At 36.2% G+C, this 19,964-nt stretch overlaps 1 protein-coding gene across 2 annotated transcripts in view; it reads left to right on the top strand.

Annotated features, from left to right (window-relative positions):
- ZC3H6 (zinc finger CCCH-type containing 6) overlaps positions 1–19,725 on the top strand; it is a 68,272-nt gene extending 48,547 nt beyond the window's left edge. For both annotated transcript variants that reach the window (XM_041755872.1, XM_041755873.1), the window contains exons 6-12: positions 3,408–3,524; positions 4,137–4,248; positions 10,690–10,799; positions 11,220–11,473; positions 12,749–13,239; positions 13,759–13,992; positions 17,254–19,725. In XM_041755872.1, coding sequence (XP_041611806.1) covers positions 3,408–3,524; positions 4,137–4,248; positions 10,690–10,799; positions 11,220–11,473; positions 12,749–13,239; positions 13,759–13,992; positions 17,254–18,719 — 2,784 coding nt within the window. In that variant the 3' untranslated portion in view covers positions 18,720–19,725. The remainder of the gene's footprint in view (positions 1–3,407; positions 3,525–4,136; positions 4,249–10,689; positions 10,800–11,219; positions 11,474–12,748; positions 13,240–13,758; positions 13,993–17,253) is intronic.
- Positions 19,726–19,964: the final 239 nt, after the last annotated feature.

The following is a 19,964-nucleotide window of genomic DNA, read 5'->3' as shown; positions in this document are numbered from 1 at the left end:
TTGTGAAATGAAAGTATGCTATTAAAATAACTCTCAGGAGCCCTACAAGCACTAACACGTTTACAGATCTGGATTGCAACTAAAAGATTCTTTATCATGTTATAGAAAATCAGAATAAATTATTTCTTTTGCATTCATCAGATTTAGAATATTTTTCCTTTTGTTTATTAAGATTAAAATGTTATCAACTGTGTCAATTTATTGGCTGTCAAGAGAGATTTCTTGTTTTGATTCCAGAAACAACCAGAAGAGTGCCAGAGCCCAAGCAAGTAGCTTATGTTCAGGAGTCATCTGGGGGAGACCTATCCAGGGTATAGTGAACATGCTAGACTGGCCACCACAGATCAGTTTCCATCCTTTCCAGGGGAGTGTGAGATCTTCCAAAAGCCAGATAAATTCACAGATACCTGCATGTACATGAACTGTCTTGAAAATTCAAGGGTGGTTATAGAACAAGCAAATAGAACAAATTCTTGATAAATTTGAAGGATTTATTTATTCTGTTTGCCATAAAATCTCCTTGTTTTTTTTTTTGTCTTTATAATAGCTGTTACATTTTCTATAAATACATATTATTTTTGCTGGCAAATCTTTTCATTTCCTCTTCCTTATATATTTAAAAAATATTTTATGCTCTTGTTCCTGATGTCAGTATAATGTATCTTCTAGAGTAAATACATTTTAATATAACCAAGTAGATAGTTTATATTCCCTCTCTCCATCTTTCCTTTCTCTTCCTCTTTCTTTTTTTCCTCCTCCTTTCTTGAATTGTGTTTTCTTAGAGATAGTATGATACAATGCAAACAATTCTGTGTATCCTGACTGCTAACTCATCGTATGACCCTTGGCAAGACATTAATTTCTCTAATCTTCACTTTTCACATTTGTCCAGTGAGGGTGATGAACTAAATGACTTCTGTGGTTCTTCCAGCTCTTACAAGAGATCTTAAGGGTAGAGGACATTCATGTTGCTTCTGTAGGCTCATACATAAAAGATCAGATCTTCTGAGCACTGTATTTTCCCTAAAATTTTATTTTTAAAGTTGCTTTAGATTTTCTAGATTATCTTGATTATAATTAGGTTATTCATGGTATGGTTACTGATATACTTTCTACTCATTTAAACTAAGCTAAGCTAAAAAACAAAACAGAAAAACCTCTATCTTCTATTAAAACCATGAGGGGGATCCCTGGGTGGCGCAGCGGTTTGGCGCCTGCCTTTGGCCCAGGGCGCGATCCTGGAGACCCGGGATCGAATCCCACGTCAGGCTCCCGGTGCATGGAGCCTGCTTCTCCCTCTGCCTGTGTCTCTGCCTCTCTCTCTCTCTCTCTGTATGACTATCATAAAAAAAAAAAAAAAAAAAAAAAAAAAAAAAAACCATGAGGCACATCATTAGAAAGTAATGTAGTGAGTTGATGAAATATACAACTTGGTGTATTTTTCAGGGTAGTTTGGAGGTTTTTTTTGGTGATTACCTAATATTTTACTTTCTAATTTCAGTTATATTCTTCAAGTTGGCTTATTGATTTTGTATAATGCATTCTCCTTGGTTTCCTATTTTATTATAGCCACCATTCTTTGTACAGAAGGCATAATGTGAGCTGGTCATTTATATCTACTTTTCTAAATAGGCCTGGAAATAGAAAATGTTTGTGAGTCAAATTTATGTAAATATAAGACATTTTAAATGATCCTATCAGAGTAGTATAAGCGTTTCATTGTGTTTTCCTGGGGCAATTTGGGTATACTTATATTTTTAAAAAGAACCTATAGGATTATCTGTTTTCTTGTTATTTTTGTACTTTTTTTTCCCCAAAATTCTTAGAGTAAAACATATATTTCAAACTCTAGCACTGAGGATCAGACTTTAAGTCTAGCCATCTTTGCCTCAAGTCTTTGCTGTGAGGCAGCTTCTTATTTTCAGTACGTTGTGTTTTTTTCTACATCTCCTAGCAAATTGAGAGAAAGGGAAACAAATCAAATTAGAAGAATAAGGAGTGGGCAGTCTGGGTGGCTCAATGGTTTAGTGCCACCTTCAGCCCAGGGTGTGATCCTGGGGACCAGGGATCGAGTCCTGCGTTGGGCTCCCTGCATGGAACCTGCTTCTCCCTCTGCCTTGTCTCTGCCTCTCTCTCTCTCTGTGTGTCTGTCATGAGTAAATAAATAAAGTCTTTTTTTTTTTTTAAAGAAGAGTAAAGAGCTTTTGAACTCCTACTATATACAAAGCATGGTACATACCAGGTGTTTTGAAAAACAGTACTGTTTTATAGAGCTCATGAATTTAAGTCCTTACATGGCTAAGCATCATATTCTTGTTACTCAGTCTTACACTCATAGCAAAAGTCAAATAGGGATTGAAGGAGAAAGTAAGGGAAACAGGTAGGGCTGTGAGATTTTCTACCATATACTTCTTTTTGTTATTTTTTAAAAGTTAAAGGAAATACATCCTCCCTCTTTTTTTTTTTCCTAAAGGAAGTACAGAGTAACCACACATGCAATGTGTCTAATTTTTTAGAGATCCATCTAGAGCCATATACTCCTAGATGTGTGGGTATATTCTTCTAGTCTTTTTATCTTTGTTATTATAAAATTCAGGTCAGTTTTCCAGTTAGTAAAGTATTGTGAACATTTTCTTATGTCCTTAAATTGTCTATCTCATCAGTTTGTAATGATTACATAATAATCTACCACTGATCTGCATCACAGTGTATTTGACTGGTCTCCTTATTTGGAATGTGTAGAGTATTTCTTTTTTTTTTTTTAAGATTTTTTTTTATTTATTCATGAGAAACACACACAGAGAGAGAGAGAGAGAGAGAGAGAGAGAGAGAAGCAGGCTCCATGCAAGGAACCTGATGAGGGACTCGATACCGGGTCTCCAGGATCAGGCGGCACTAAACCGCTGAGCCACCCGGGCTGCCCTGTGTAGAGTATTTCTATGTGTCTGTCTGTCTGTTGTTTTATCATGTAAGTAATTCTGTGATAGTTATTTTTGTGAACAAATGTATTATGCCTCCCTGATAATTTCTTCAGAATACTCCTGAAAAGTACAAATTTTGTGTCAAACAATATGGATATTATAAATCTTCTATAACATTGCTATCAACAATACACAAGAATGCACATTTAACATACCTTTGCCAACAGAGTATTATTAATTTTCAAGCTTTTCATAATTTTATTTTTAAAACGTAGTTGTATATCTTCATTAAAATAGAAACAGGGTTCTTTGCAACCATTAGTAGCAATAAGCAGTGTATTAGAAGCATACCCCAGCATCTGAATGCCTACTCTTGACCACTTTACATAGTAATTTGTATTGTTTTCCCAATGCATTTGACTATCCATTGTAGTACCTATTTAATATTTCAAATGTTGTATTCAAATGAACTTTTCTTCCTTACAGTATAGTAAACCAGGGAAAAAATGGAAGGTTATGACTCAGGAATTCATTAATCAGCATACAGTGGAACACAAAGGAAAACAAATCTGTAAATACTTTTTGGAAGGAAGATGTATTAAGGTAAATTTTTATGGGTATCATAAATCATTTTAATTTCTGAAATAATCTTTAAAATGTAAAGTCTTTTTGGGGGGTGGTTAGTTTTTTTCATTTCTTATATAGTTGTAATAATAAAGCTGGTTTTTCAAAGTGATCTATGGAAAAAACTGCACATCAGAGCTCATTTAATTATATTCTGGGACAGTAATATAATTTGTTGATATCAGATTTTATTTAACAAACACATAATACTGACTGTGTAGCAAGTACTGTTCAAAGTAGATAACTAATATTAAGTGTTTAAATCTTCATAGCAACCTATGAAGTAGTAACTGTTATAAACCCATTTTAAACATGGCCAAACCAAGAGGTTAAATAAGTGCCCACAGTAGCTCAGCTAGAAATGGTGAGTGCTGGTAGAACCCAGTCACCTCTGAGGTCATGCTTAACTATGTTGCCTCTACACATAGCCACATCCACTGTCTTGGGCAAGAATTCCAGGGATTGTTTGAATGTTTATTAGATCATTATTTTTATTTGTAGACTGAAGATATGGCCATAGTTCTCCATGAAACACCAAAGAGAAAATTTAATTGTTTTTTTTCTCTCTTTCTTCTTTCTTTTTTGTGACAGGGAGATCAGTGTAAATTTGATCATGATGCAGAGTTGGAGAAGAGAAAAGAGATCTGCAAATTTTATTTACAAGGATATTGTACCAAAGGAGAGAACTGCATTTATATGCATAATATCCTTTGTTAAAAATATGTTAACAGGAGATCCCTGGGTGGCTTAGCGGTTTAGCGCCTGCTTTTGGCCCAGGGCGTGATCCTGGAGTCCCGGGATCGAGTCCCACGTCGGGCTCCCAGCATGGAGCCTGCTTCTCCCGCCTTCTGGTTCTCTGCCTCTCTCTCTCTCTCTCTATGTCTATCATAAATAAATAAATCTTTAAAAAAAAACATAGCCTTAAAAAATATGTTAACGAAAATATTGAAGTTATAAAACATTACTGAGGTTTTAAAAAATCCTAAGTGCAACCTAGAAAATCTACTTTGGTTTTAAATTAAAATAGCATGTTACATAAACCAAGTATAGTTAGCCATGTGCTTCAAAAGGGCAAACTGAGTTTTATTCTTTACGGAAATAAAATAAACTTTCCTTTGGAAAACAAAATCTATGAAATAAAGGTAGTTTATTTTTTTTTTTAATTTTTATTTATTTATGATAGTCACAGAGAGAGAGAGAGGCAGAGACACAGGCGGAGGGAGAAGCAGGCTCCATGCACCGGGAGCCTGATATGGGATTCGATCCCGGGTCTCCAGGATCGCGCCCTGGGCAAAAGGCAGGCGCCAAACCGCTGCGCCACCCAGGGATCCCAAAGGTAGTTTATATTTAATATACTCAGCTTATAAAGTATTTCAAGCAACTGTCTTCCTGAAAATATAGTTGGCAAAATATTTATTCTGTGACTTAATTGTTTTACTTATGAACATAAGTAATAAATTATCATTGTTGAAAATTATTTTTTTTAAATTTTTATTTATTTATGATAGGAACACAGTGAGAGAGAGAGGCAGAGACACAGGCAGAGGGAGAAGCAGGCTCCATGCACCGGGAGCCTGATGTGGGATTCGATCCTGGATCTCCAGGATCGCGCCCTGGGCCAAAGGCAGGCGCCAAACCGCTGCGCCACCTAGGGATCCCTATTGTTGAAAATTATAAAACCAGTCTCATCAAACCTTACCACCCAGTGACAAGCATAGTATATTCTTCCCTACTTTTCTTTTTTTTTAAGATCTTATTTATTTATTATGAGCCACACAAAGAGAGCCACACAGAGAGAAGCAGAGATACAGGCAGAGGGAGAAGCAGGCTCCCCACGGGAAGCCCGATGTGGGACTCCATCCCAGGACCCCAGGATCACTACCTGAGCCAAAGGCAGACGCTCAACCACTGAGCCACCCAGGCGTCCTTCGTCCCTACTTTACTCTATGGGAATCTATACATTTAAGTTATAACTCCTGTCTCTACCCAAATTGATTTTTCATTATATATAATTTATATCTATATCTATATTTAAAATCATGCATCTTTCCATGTTAACTGCCCCCCCCATTATGTTGGTGGTTACTCAGTACCATTTATGACTAATGGAGCCTTTCCTCACGGATTTGAAATTCCATCTTCATCATAGATGAAGTGGTTTTTTTTTTTTCAAATTTTATTTATTTATGATAGGCACACAGTGAGAGAGAGAGAGAGAGAGAGGCAGAGACACAGGCAGAGGGAGAAGCAGGCTCCATGCACCGGGAGCCTGACGTGGGATTCGATCCCGGGTCTCCAGGATGGCGCCCCAGGCCAAAGGCAGGCGCTAAACCGTTGCGCCACCCAGGGATCCCAGATGAAGTGTTTTTATGTATGTTTTTGTTTTGGACTTTCTTTTGGGCCCCATGGATCTATTTGCCTTTATGTCTGTGTTGCTTTACTGTGATTATTTCTGCCTTGCCAACACTGATATTTCATAGATCCTCATGTTTATCTCTTCCACCTAAATTTTAAAGTAGTCTTGTCCAGTTCTAACAATAATGTAAAAAGAGTAAGTGAAAAATCCTTTTTTATCATAGATCTAAATATAAAAAATGAAACCATACAAATCAGAGGATTGCATGAATGGATTCCTTCATAATTCAGAAGAACAGAAAACCTTCCCAAGTCTAACTTAAAAAATCCAGAAGCAGGGCACCTGGATGATTCAGTGGTTGAGTATTTGCCTTTGGCTCAGGTCGTGGTCCCGGGATCCTGGGACTGAGTCTCGCATTGGGCTCCCTGTGGAGAGCCTGTTTCTCCCTCTGCCTATATCTGTGCCTCTTTCTCTGTGTCTCTCACGAATAAATAAGTGAAATATTTTTTAAAAAATCTAGAAACAATAAAGGAAAAGATCGGAAACTTGCATGAGAAAAATACGACATATGTAAAGTTAAAGATAAGTAATAGAAAAAAAAGATAAGTAATGGGAAAAATTATTTGCAACTTTTATCACTTACAGAGAGGTAACAGCTTTAATGTATAAATTTCTAAATATTGAGAAGAAAAATGGACAAGATGCAGATAATTCACAGGAAGAGAAATGCAAATGTTCCCAAAAACATATGAAAAGATGCTTAATCCTGTTCATAATAAGAATAATGCAATATAATGTATGTCGAGGTATCATTTGCAGCTATCAGATTTGCAAAAATGAAAACAAAAAGTGACAGCAAGGTTTGTTAGCAAGGCTGTGAAAAAATAAGGTAACACTCAGATAACACTCAGCATGTGGTGGGAATGCAAAATTGTTCACCCTTATAAATGGGAGCTTGGCAGTGTCTGCAAAATTCCACATGAATTCACCCTTTGACTCAGCATTCCTACCATTTTGCAAATTCTGATTGGATCCAGGCAGTGATTATTGATGGCTACTCAACTCGTTATCGGACATGTTGGCGAGCAACTTTATGATCAATAGATTGGGCTGACAACATCAGAGCCAATTGCTTAGTCTTAATATCACTAAAAAATCAGGATGCCTGAGTGGCTCAGCGGTTGAGCATCAGTCTTTGGCTCAGGGTGTGATCCTGCGGTTCCAGGATCAAGTCCCGCATCAGGCTCTCTGTGAGGAGAGGAGCCTGCTTCTCCCTCTGTCTATGTCTCTGCCTCTCTCTGTCTCTCATGAATAAATAAATAAGATCTTTTAAAAAATATATCACTAAAAAACCCCACTATACACTAAATGATTCCTAATATGTTGCAATAAGGAGTATTTTTTAAAGATTTTATTTATTTATTCACAAGAGACACAGAAAGGCAGAGATATAAGTAGAGGGAGAAGAAGCAGGCTTCGTGCAGGGAGTCTGATGTGGGACTCAATCCTGGGACTCCAGATCACGCCCTGAGCCAAAGGCAGATGCTCAACCACTGAGCCACCCAGCCATCCCAGTAGGGAGTATTTGAACACCATTTATGTATGACAAATATTAAAATTAACAAATCATATAAAAATCACAGACTTCTAGATATCAATAAAGGAAATGTGGGAGATATATTAACTGGATCGAATTTGTAGATCATGTTTGGATCCTCATGTGAATAAACCAATTATAAAGATACATTTTGGGGGCAGCCCGGGTGGCTCAGTGGTTTGGCGCCACCTTCAGCCCAGGGCCTGATCCTGGAGTCCCAGGATCAAGTCCCACATTGGTCAGGCTCCCTGTATGGAGCCTGCTTCTCCCTCTGCCTGTGTCTCTGCCTCTCTGTCTGTGTCTCTCATGAATAAATAAATAAAATCTTTTTTTAAAAATACATTTTTTGGAAATAATCTGGAAATTTTGCATATTGGTGGGGTATTAGGTGAAGTTAATGCATTAATTTTTCCAGGTTGATGGTAAGGTAGTGATTAAGAGAAATACTCCTTATTTGTTTGAAATAAATTTAGAAATATTTTCAGATGAAATGTACTTGGAATATGGCACGTTTTACATACTCCAGTGTTTGGGGAAAGAGTTGTGAAGAGAGTATAAGAGTGAGAGAGATCTCACAGAATTCCAAATGATGAAAATTGTTGAACCTACATGGCAAACAGGAGGGAGCTCATTTTTTTATTCTCTCTACTTTGGAATATGTTTGATAATTTTCAAATAGACTTTTTTTTTAATACTAAGTGATCTCACTCTTCAGGGATAACCATGCTAACAATATGGTGTAAAGTCTTTAAGATTTTTTTCCATGCATAAGATATGTTATGTGTGGCTGAATATATATATGTATATATTTTTACACATAATTTTCTACAAAAATGTAATCTAGCTATAGTTGTGAAGGTTGTAGTTTTTAAAGATGTATTTATTTATTTGAGAGAGCATGCACGCAAGTAGGGGATGGGGCAGAAGAAGAGAGAGAAAAATATTTAAGCAGACCCCCTGCTGCTTAAATTGTACACTGTGCCGTTTGTTCCCGTTTAGTATGTTTGATATGGGCAAGTAATTCTTTCTTTATCAAAATGTTATATAATAAGTTTGTCTTATTCAAGAAAAATAAATCTTTTTTTAAAGATTTGGTCTTTTAGGGGATCCGTGGGTGGCTCAGCGGTTTAACACCTGCCTTCAGCCCAGGGCGTAATCCTGGAGTCCTGGGATCGAGTTCTGCATCGGGCTCCCTGTGTGGAGCCTGCTTCTCCCTCTGCCTATGTCTCTGCCTCTCTCTCTCTCTGTGTCTCTCATGAATAAAATAGTAAAAAAAAGACTTGGCCTTTTAGAAACCAAATACCTTATTGAACTAAAAGCTTTCAGCCTATTATGATTTCCTCATAGTCCTGCCATCTGTAAATAATAATAATTCTTTTTTATTTATTTATTTATTTATTTATTTATTTATTTATTTATTTATGATAGTCACACAGAGAGAGAGAGAGGCAGAGACACAGGCAGAGGGAGAAGCAGGCTCCATGCACCGGGAGCCCGACGTGGGATTCGATCCCGGGTCTCCAGGATCGCGCCCTAGGCCAAAGGCAGGCGCCAAACCGCTGTGCCACCCAGGGATCCCTAAATAATAATAATTCTTATCATATTTGTACTAATTAATTTTCATTGTATTGGCTACACTTCTAAAACAATGTTAAATAATAGTGATTATGATAGACATGATACATGTTTTAATGATAGCACCCTTTTGCTTTGGCTTGTGACTGTAGTTTTTTTTTTCTTTTTATGATTTTATTTTTAAATAATCTCTACATCCAACATGGAGCTCGAAAATAGAACCTTGAGATCAGGAGTCCCATACTCCATGGACTGAGCCAACCAGGTGCCCCCTTGTGACTATAGTTTTAAGATAGATTTTTGTTTTATTTTTTTTTTATTTTTTATTTTTTTTAGATTTTTGTTTTAAATCAAGTAACTGTTCTTTATTTTAGTAAGAGTTTTTTATTTTATTTTGTTTTAATCAAAGAAGGATTTTTGAATTTTATCAGTTGCCTTTTACATCTGCTATGGTCATACAATTTTTCTCTCATGGTCTTGTCAATGTACTGATTACAGTGATAAATTTCCTAAAGCCTCTCAGGAATTCCCTGAACATAAGCCACCTAAAAACGGCATATTTTTCAATAAACTCCTGCATTTAATATTTTCTTGAGAAGTTTAAAGTGTGTTTCCAAAATCATGAGGTAGATTAGCTTATAGTTTCCATGTTGGGATATTTGACTTTAACATGACGTATTGAGCCCTTTTGTTTCCTTCATAGATATAAGCTCTTGCTACAATTTTTTTTAAGATTTTATTTATTTATTCATGAGAGACACAGAGAGAGAGAGAGAGCCAGAGACAGAAGCAGGGTCCATGCAGGGAGTCCAACATGGGACTTGATCCTGGGTCTCCAGGATCATGCCTGGGCTGAAGGCGGCACTAAACCTCTGAGCCACCTGGGCTGCCCCTCTTGTTGCAAAATTTATTTGCTTTGTATACAGTTTTTATTGTGGAAAATAACAGGACTTACATAATTAAGATACTATAGTATTTGCTATAACAATTATAAATATTTTTTCTTTAAAATGTTTTCTAGAGGGGATCCCTGGGTGGCTCAGCAGTTTGGCGCCTGCCTTCGGCCCAGGGCATGATCCTGGAGTCCTGGGATCGAGTCCCACATCAGGCTTCCTACATGAAGCCTGCTTCTCCTCTGTCTGTGTCTCTGCCTCTCTCTCTCTCTGTGTCTCTCATGAATAAATAAATAAAATCTTAAAAAAAATAAAAAATAAAATGTTTTCTAGCTTTATATAGTAAGATTAAATTTTTGAATGTTTTGCTGCATAATTAAAATATTTAATCTTAAAAATGAAATTATCTAATCTGACATGATTGTAAAAAATTCAGTACAGGAGCACCTGGGTGGCTCAGTCAGTTAAGCACTGCCTTTGGCTCAGACCATGATCCCAGAGTCCCAGATTTGAGCTCCGCATCAGGCTTCTTGTTTCTTCCTCACCCTCTGCTGTTACCCCCACTAGTGCTCTCTGTCAAATAAATAAAATAAAAATCTTAAAAAATATGTTCAGTACAATATATAGTAATACAGTCTTACTGACTCAGCACAGTTATGTTTTGGAGTTTAAAAATACTAGAATTTTATTTCATTTCGTCTGTTCCTTAATATTTTTATTTACATGAATTTCCATGTAAGTTCTATCATAGTGGAGCAAAATGTTACCAAGGAGACAACTGTAAATTTTCACATGATGATCTGACTAAAGAAACAAAGAAACTTTTGGACAAAGTGAGTAATATTTTTGTACATCAATTATTTGTTAGGTCCCACTGCAGATTCATATGACTTAAATCATGTTTTACAAATCATATTTCATAAAAACATGAAATCTCTTGAGAAATCAAGGATTTGTTGTTTTATGTTTTAGTCTGTGAATGTAGCATGTTAGAAAAGCAGAAATATTGGAATAGGAATTAATCTTTTATTCTTATCCTTGTTCTGCCATTAAAAAGCTAATGTACTTTGAGAAATATCTTTACCACTTTGAACCTCATTCTCTGTCAAAAATGAGTTAGCTCTCTCTGATCCATTTTAACTTTAAAATGATACTTTTCTAATAACAAAACTAGTTTATTGAAGTCTTCACAGTTTTTAAGTGTAAGGAAGAAAGCTTGTTTTGGAATAGTAATCTTTGTTGATTATTTTTAGGTGTTGAACACTGAAGAAGAAGCCATAAATGAAGATGAACGAGAATTAGAAGAACTTAGAAAACGGGGCATAACTCCTCTTCCCAAACCACCTCCAGGAGTTGGTCTTCTGCCAACCCCACCAGAGCATTTTCCCTTTTCTGATCCTGAAGACGATTTTCAGACAGATCTCTCTGATGATTTTAAGAAAATCCCATCTCTTTTTGAAATAGTTGTAAAACCTACTGTGGATTTAGCACATAAGATTGGGAAGAAGTAAGTTAAAAATTTCAAAGATAGCATCATTTTTTCCCCTAAAAGTTCTTATTAAGAAACTTAACTTACTTGTAAGTAATTATTAAGAAACTAACTTGTATTCCATATTAATCACATAATTAAACTTAGGTAGATATAGCAGATACCTGGCATTTACCCCGATTGCGCTTCCTGCTTCCTTTGTCTCTGCCCTCTGCTCCTTGCCATCAGTGCTTTTCTCTATGGAATCCTTAACAGCTTCAGAAACCTCTTCCACGTAATAATCCTGAAGGACACTGCTAGGGGATGGAGTTGGTATTTCTCCCAAATTGTTTGTTATGAAGCTACATTGACATTGATAACATCTTCAGATAGTGGCATTAGCATGTCTCCAGAATATTTGGTTCTTTTAGAGAAATATTTTCTTGGGCTATTAGAGGAAAGCCTTTGGATAAGCTGGATCCAGATTTGCATTTTCGAACTAACCATTCTAGTCCTGCTGCCCATACCCCAGGGTCTGTGCACCTGGGCCTTAATTCCCACTGTCAATTATTTTAACCCTGAACACTCAGGGAAGTAATGAGATCCCAGCAAGTTAGGAACAGCAGATCTACAGGAAACGTCACAGTTAATGTGAACCATTAAAATTATTTCTGTTAAGGTCAAGAAGACAGGCATGTCCCCTGTTTGGCTAATACTGTAGATCAGACCCTAGCCAATGCAAAAAGAGAAAGATATAAAGATTAGAAATGGAGAGGCAGCTTATTATTTGGGCAGATAGCCTCAGTAAACCCAAAGGAATCAACTGACAAAACTATTAGAAATAGTAATTAAATTAGTAAGATGTCCAGAAAGAACAACAATCAAAACCTAAAGTTCTTTTTATATGCCAGCAGTACTCAATTAGAAATTGAAAAGTTGTATGTTTATATAGTATAATTCTAATGTTGTTATATTAAAGGTCTGTGTATACCTAGAAAAAGTCTAGGAGAGAACTAATCAAAAAATTTATTTTTGGGTGGTGGGATTAGAAGTGATTCTTACTTATCTTTGTACTTTTCTGTATTTTTCAAAATATCTGTAAGCTTTAGAACAGCTGATAGCGTCAATTGAGACTAGGCTAAAATGAAGGCAAGATGCATATATTGGTGTTTTCATTTAGAGATAATGTAGAAAAAATTGCTTTTTAAAAACACATTCTAATACAGAAAACACAACCAATACATATTTAAAAATATATAATTCTTGTTTGCCTCTTTTCTTTGAACTAAGAAATATTATTCTTTCTGCCTATAGGCCACCAGCATTTTATAACAGTGCCTCACCACCAGGACCACAATTTCAGGAAAGCAGCCCACATCCTCAACATATCTATAGTTCTGGATCAAGTCCAGGTCCTGGACCTAATATGTCTCAGGGACACAATAGTCCTGTGATGCACCCAGGCTCTCCCGGACATCATCCATGTGTAGCAGTGCCACACAGCCCACCTTTGCCGCCTGCTCCACCTGGAATTTTAGGTCCTCACGGTCAAACTGGAGCACTTGTTCAACCAGATACACCTTTGACACCACCAAGTATGAGTGGTACTTACCATTGCTTTCCAGAACACATGATGAAAGTAGCTAGAGAGAATCACTGTTCTCCAGGTTCATCGTACCTGCAAAGTACTGGTGAAATGCAGCTCAGCACCAATTATGAATCCCTACAAAACCCAGCTGAATTTTATGATAATTACTATTCACAGCATGCTGTACATAATTTTCAGCCTCCCAATAACTCTGCTGGTAAGTGTACCTTTTCAGATAACTCATTTTTAATTTAAAATCTTTGGAGTTCTCTATTTTTCATGAAAAACATAATGTATGTTTTTAATAAAGCTAAGTAAAATATAATGAAATTGAAACCATAAAATATATTTTACATTTAACTAGCATTTGTTATACCAGAACTTTAGATAGCTTTAAAAAAATATTTACAGTCAGGGGTGCCTGGGTGTCTCAGTTGGTTAAGCATCTGAGTTTCAGCTCAGTTCCTGATCTCGGGGTCATAAGATGGAGCCCTGCATCCAGCTCTACACCCAACATGGAGTCTGCTTGTCCTTCTCTCTCCCCCTCTGGCTACCTCCCACCATGCTCGCTCGCTCTCTTTCTAAAATAAATAAAATCTTTAAAAAAATGTTTACAATCACATAATAACTTGGTAACCAAATGTAGTAATTATTAGAGCTTCTATTTCTTATAACTGACCATAGTACTCTCTAGTGGAGTTCTGTGCTAAATCAGTGTCTGTCTTTCTGTGTATAGATGGGATGTGGCATGTTGACTTTGCCCAGCATCAGCCTCCCATTGTTCAAGACTCCCCTAACTGTGGGAGTGGATCTAACGGTAGCACCAACATGACAGGCCATGGCCCCCTGCCTGCACCAGGTCTCCCCCCAGCAGTGCATCGAGCTCTTTTTGTCAGACTTACTCAGAAGTACCAAGAGGAAGATGAACCAAGCAGCACCCAGCCTCACAGGGCACCAAGCAAGGAAGAAGGTATGTCAGGTGTTATGGTAGCATTTTACTTTGGATTATACAATTCCTGAAATTGTCTTGAATAGGTTAAAATCTGAAAAATGAGTTCCTCTGAACTACCTATTCTATTTCTAATATACCTTGTAGCTCCTGCTTCAAATTGATTGTGGTTTCCAGTGCTATTAATGCTTTAGTAATTAATTGCAGAGAGTTTGACCAGAAGCAGTGAGTAGATCTGAAGCTACAGTGTGAGGCCTGGTTGAAGCCCTTCTGGAAGAAAGAAATAGATTAGGAACTGGATATCTTCCATTTCAGGAATTTTTACTTCTACCCCAAGATTAAAATGATTCAGTTATTAGAGAAGTTTTTATGGGCATTGGCTGTATACTTAAGGTTCTACTATATATTATGCAGGAATATTATTTTTAATATAAAAGATGTAGAATACCAAGTTTACCTTAGTGTTTTTGATATTGATAAGTATACAGCAGTTAGTTAATTCAGTTAAGGAAAGAAAGCTTAATGCATCCAGTTCTTCTGATGAATTATGAAATTGATATGTTTGCCCACTCTTTTATATATATATATTTTTTCTTTTTACTAAGTAAATTGCATGGCCAATGTGGGACTTGAACCCACAACCCTGAGACTAAGAGTTTCATGCTCCACCAACTAAGCCAGCCAGGTGTGTGTTTGCCCACTTCTTAAGCATAAAATTTGCAAATATGTAAAACCAGATAACATTAGGTAGCTACAAGCTATTATATAAATATTATGTTACCTTTTCAAAGAAGGTAGCACTAACTCTTCATTTATTTAACATCACAGGGAAATGAGGGATTCCTAATAAGTTAATTTCCTGTATAATTTATATTTGCTCCTTAAAGAGCTTAATTTTAAGAAAAGAACTATTTTAATGATAATCTTTTTATAAAATCTTACAAATATTTCCATTTTCATAAACAAGAAAATTATAATTTTTCTGGATACAAAATTTTATACTAAAGAAATATAATTGGTAATGTTTTGTGAATGTTTTTTCTTTGTATCCAGAAAAAATCTTGAACAGCTGGGTTTAAAAATTTTTTTTAAATTCAATTAATTAACATACGGTATATTATTAGTTTCAGAGGTAGAGTTTAGTGATTCATCAGTTGTATATAATACTCCAGTGCTCATTACAACACATGCCCTCCTTAATGCCTCTCACCCAGTTACCCCATCCCCCACCTCCCTCCCCTCCAGTGACTCTCAGTTTGTTTCCTATGATTAAGAGTCTCTAATATTTGTCTCCCTCTCTGATTTCATCTTGTTTTATTTTTCCGTCCCTTCCCCTAAACTCCTGTTTTGTTTCTTAAATTCCACATATGAGTGAAATTATTTAATTGTCTTTCTCTGACTGACTTGTTTCACTTAGCATAATAGCCTCTAGTTCTATCCATGTCATTGCAAATAGTGAGATTTCATTCTTTTTGGCGGCTGAGTAATAGTCTATTACACACACACACACACACACCACATCTTCTTTATTCATTCACTTGTTGATAAACATCTGGGCTCTTTCCATATTTCACTATTGTGGACCTTGCTGCTATAAACATTGGGGTGGAGGTGCCCCTTCAGATCACTACATTTTTATCTTTGGGTTAGATACCTAGTAGTGAACACCTAGGGGTTTTGTGTGTTTGTGTTCATTTTTATAAATTTTAGTGCCCTTTTAAGTTGTATCTGTCCTTTGATAAAAAGCTGTTAACTGTCATTTCTTATCTAATATCTCTTTTCCATTGGCCTAGCTCTACTGGTTTGCATTCCTTCTGTTCTATATTCATTCTCATTCCAAGAAGGATTTAAGATTGCTTATGAAATATATTGATAATGAAAGTTAAAATAGCATTTTCCTTATATGGGTCAGATTTGAATCATCTTACCTATTTGGATCATGTAACAAATTCTTTGAGGAGTGAAATTGCTATGCAGAAATATTTAAAATAATGGCAACAGGTAAAAGTGAATCAGTAGTTCAGCTTTGGTCTTCTAGAGGTCAGAGAGAGAAGGAATAGCGATCTAGTGTCTAGAAGTAGTTTTTTCTGACACTGAAATAGGAGTGAAACATTTTTCCATTGTGTTGGGGTGCCTTGCTGGCTGAATCAGTGGAGCATGAGATTCTGATCTTGGGGTTGTGAATTCAAGCCCTATGTTGGGTGGAGAGATTACTTAAAAATAAAACCTTTAAAAATAAAACTTTTTTCCATTGTGATATATAACCTATATGATTATAAACCACAATTCCGCCCTAAATACCAATGCCTGTATTCTCACTCTGTTCAAACTTAAATATGTAACACCAAAGTTCCGTGTAGTAGAAAATTGTTAGCAGTGAGATAAGGTAAAATGAAAATATGTACGATATCCAAGATATTCTAAGATATTTATGTATATGCTGTATGTGTGTACATGTGTGTTACCAATTCAGAATTGATGTGTGTATGTTTTAATGGAAAGGAAGAAGACTACCTCCTGTATCATCATTTTGTAATCCCTTCTTTCCTACTATAGAGAACGCCTCTGGTAGCTAAGCTTCTTAGCAGAGTGTCTAACATACTAGGGTTAAAAAGACTTTAGGATAAGGCCCAAAGTGTTCCCATAGAGTTAAGGCATATAAGTTTCAGGATATTAGTTTTGTTATTTTTACTTTTAAACATTTAAGTAATATATTCACATATGTCAAGCATCTAAAAATATAATAAGCTATAAATGAAAAATCTCTGTCATCCTTCATTTGCTCAGTTGCCATTGCTTCCTTAACCAGTACTATTAGTGTTTTTGTTTTCTTTCAAGATTTTTGAAAAATAGTTCACCCTTATTATCATGATAAATCCAGAGCTACGAAGCTTAAGTATTACTTGAATTAGAGAGGCCCAAAACATTTTAGTATTCTTTTCTAAGAGTACTTTTTCTTCTTCTCCAGCTCTGTCATAGCACACACCCTCTGAGTTCCCTTTTGGCCAGTCCATATGAGCAGTCCTGACTTCTCCCTGACTGGAAGGAGTAACACATATTCTAACATCACACCTCTTTCTTTTAGAGTATGATGACTAAATTGATCGTTGTGATTACAGACCTAATTTTGTTCCAGGGTTGAAACTCTAGCATTTCTATGATGCATTTTCTTGAAGTTATATTATACTTATTCCAGAAATAGTATGTGTTTTAAAAAATTATCTTAATTAAGGTCAAATATAAATGCTTCATTCTTTACAATAAGTTTTTGTCTGCATTTAGATGATACTGTTAACTGGTATTCCAGTAGTGAAGAGGAAGAAGGAAGCAGTGTGAAGTCAATACTGAAAACATTACAGAAACAAACAGAAACTTTAAGGAGTCAGCAACAGCCTTCCACAGAACTCAGCACTCCTACCGATCCAAGACTTGCTAAAGAGAAAAGCAAGGGAAACCAAGTTGTTGACCCTAGACTTAGGACTATCCCAAGGCAAGACATGAGAAAATCTTCTGAGTCTACCCCATTGGATCTCAGACTTGCATGGGATCCCAGGAGACTAAGAGGGAATGGAAGCAGTCATGTAGGATCTTCTGTTGGTGGAACAAAGTTTGATTCACATCAAGCAAATGCTGGCCCTGTCAAACACAAAAGAGGAGATGACGATGATGAAGATACAGAAAGAGAATTGAGAGAGAAAGCTTTCTTAATACCTTTGGATTCTTCCCCTGGCATAATGCTCCAGGATCCAAGGTCACAGCTAAGGCAGTTCAGTCACATTAAGATGGATATTATCCTAACCAAACCCAACTTTGCAAAACACATCGTGTGGGCTCCAGAAGACTTACTTCCAGTCCCTTTACCTAAACCTGACCCAGTATCTTCAATCAATTTACCTCTGCCCCCTCTTATAGCTGACCAGAGGCTCAATAGGTTATGGAATACAAAAAGTGATCTTCATCAAAACACAGTGCCCGTTGATTCGAAATCAGCAGCCAAAGCCAAAGTGAATACAACAAACAGAGAAGGCTACCTAGAACAATTTGGAGACTTACATAGTTCAGGAAGTAAATTAGGAGATCCTAGGCTGCAAAAAAATTTTGATCCCAGACTTCATAGACTGCACAGTACAGAGTCTCACCCAGCGGTTATGAAGGACTCACATACATTAAAGGGCACCCCTCATTTAGCCAGGTCAAACCCTGCTTCATCACAGCCCACAGGGGCCGTGACTAGCAGTTCTGGGCCAGGGGCTTTGCCTCCATATGCCCCTAAACTTTCCTCTTCAGCTGGCCTTCCCCTGGGAACTCCAAGTTCAGTTCTTAGTGGCATTAGTTTGTATGACCCTAGGGAGCATGGTTCATCATCTACATCAGAGCTAGCAACAGAAAATGCAGATAACCAGAAAAAAAGTGGTTTAAAAAGTAGTGACAAAAATGAGCCTTCTCCAGGAGAAGCAGTCCTGCCACAGAAAACCAGTGCAAATGTGGAAGCCACTGTGGATGGGCCGGCTGACCCACAGGCAGATATTCTCAGGAGTTCTGGTGTGGTTCAGGTCCCAGCAGTGCACAGTCTTCCTATTCAGGCATTAACAGGCTTAATTAGACCCCAGTACAGCGATCCAAGGCAGTCCCGGCAGCCAGGACAGATGAGCCCCACCCCAGAAAGTGATCCCAATAGAGAACCAGATGACAAATCTCTGAAGGAGGTTTTTAAAACTTTTGATCCAACTGCTTCACCATTTTGTTAGCTATTGTGTAATTAAGCAATTCTTTTCACTCTGTGACTATTGCAGTCCTCTGCTGTTTTGTAACTGGTTTACCTCTATAGTTTATTTATTTTTAAATTATAAATACTTTTCAGCTGCTAGTATCAGAACCACATGAAGTTATATCCTCTAAAGCCTGTGGTATTTTATATAATATTTTTATAACTTTAAGAGACTGTAGTAACTGACATAGAAACCTATATATCATGTTAGCTTCGGTAAAAGTACTTTTATCATAAATAAACCATCATGAACTCAACACCCTGCCCAAATATATGCCATTTGTCTTTCATAATCAATGTTTAGATAAATGATTACCACTTTTATATGGTTGTTAGTTTCAAGCAATATTATGTACATTACTTTTGAGCAACAGTATTTTGACTAGGATCTTCTCTATTTGTCAACACAGAACTGATTAATATGTAATGCTAACTGCTAACTAAAATGTAAATGAAGTAAAGAAAACATTTTAAAAATCACAATTAGCAGAGCAGTTTGTGTTTAAGGGCATCACTTTTATTAGTATTGGCAATATTATTTGTGTAAATGAAGCATTTGAATGTCACATCTTTTAAAAGTATTTTATTCTATACTGTATCATAGAAGTTGGAGATATATAGATTGTTTTTGCTAAAGTGAAAAACTCCTCAAGTTCTCTAACATAATTTTTTAAATTTAATTTTTCATATTAAATAGTTATGAGTTCTTGCTGTGTCACATTGTGATGTTTATGTGTTTCAATGTGTTTTTTGTCTTTAGCAGCATAATTTATATTACTTTTTCAAATGATGTAGCTGCAATAATTGTATTCATCATGACTTTGGTAATTTTTAACAAAATTTTAAAAGATCCAGTGACAGTCTGTAGTGATTATTGCATTGATGATGTTTTAATGTCCAGGTTCTATATTTTTTTCTTAAATAGCAAGAAAACACAGAGATGGTATAATCAACTGTATATGGCTACCAATAAAGAATCTCTTTCAGATCTCTCCTGACTGGCATTCTGTAACAAAGGAGACTGCCTGGTTTTTTAAGTATTTATTTAATGTCCTCAGAGTTTGGAAATCTCCTAAATTGATTAGAAATTGTATTTTTATGAAAAATAATTTGTATTAATTTTTGTGTCTTTTGTGCAGTATATAAATAATGGCAGCCCTGTTTGTTTTATACATATATTATTTATAATGGAAACTAAGTATTACACTGATACTTATAACTTGAA

The sequence above is a fragment of the Vulpes lagopus genome, chromosome 5 (assembly GCF_018345385.1).
Source record: "Vulpes lagopus strain Blue_001 chromosome 5, ASM1834538v1, whole genome shotgun sequence".
Lineage (NCBI taxonomy): Eukaryota > Metazoa > Chordata > Mammalia > Carnivora > Canidae > Vulpes > Vulpes lagopus.
The sequence above is the reverse complement of the archived record's forward strand: the minus strand, read 5'-3'. Positions and strand labels throughout refer to the sequence as shown.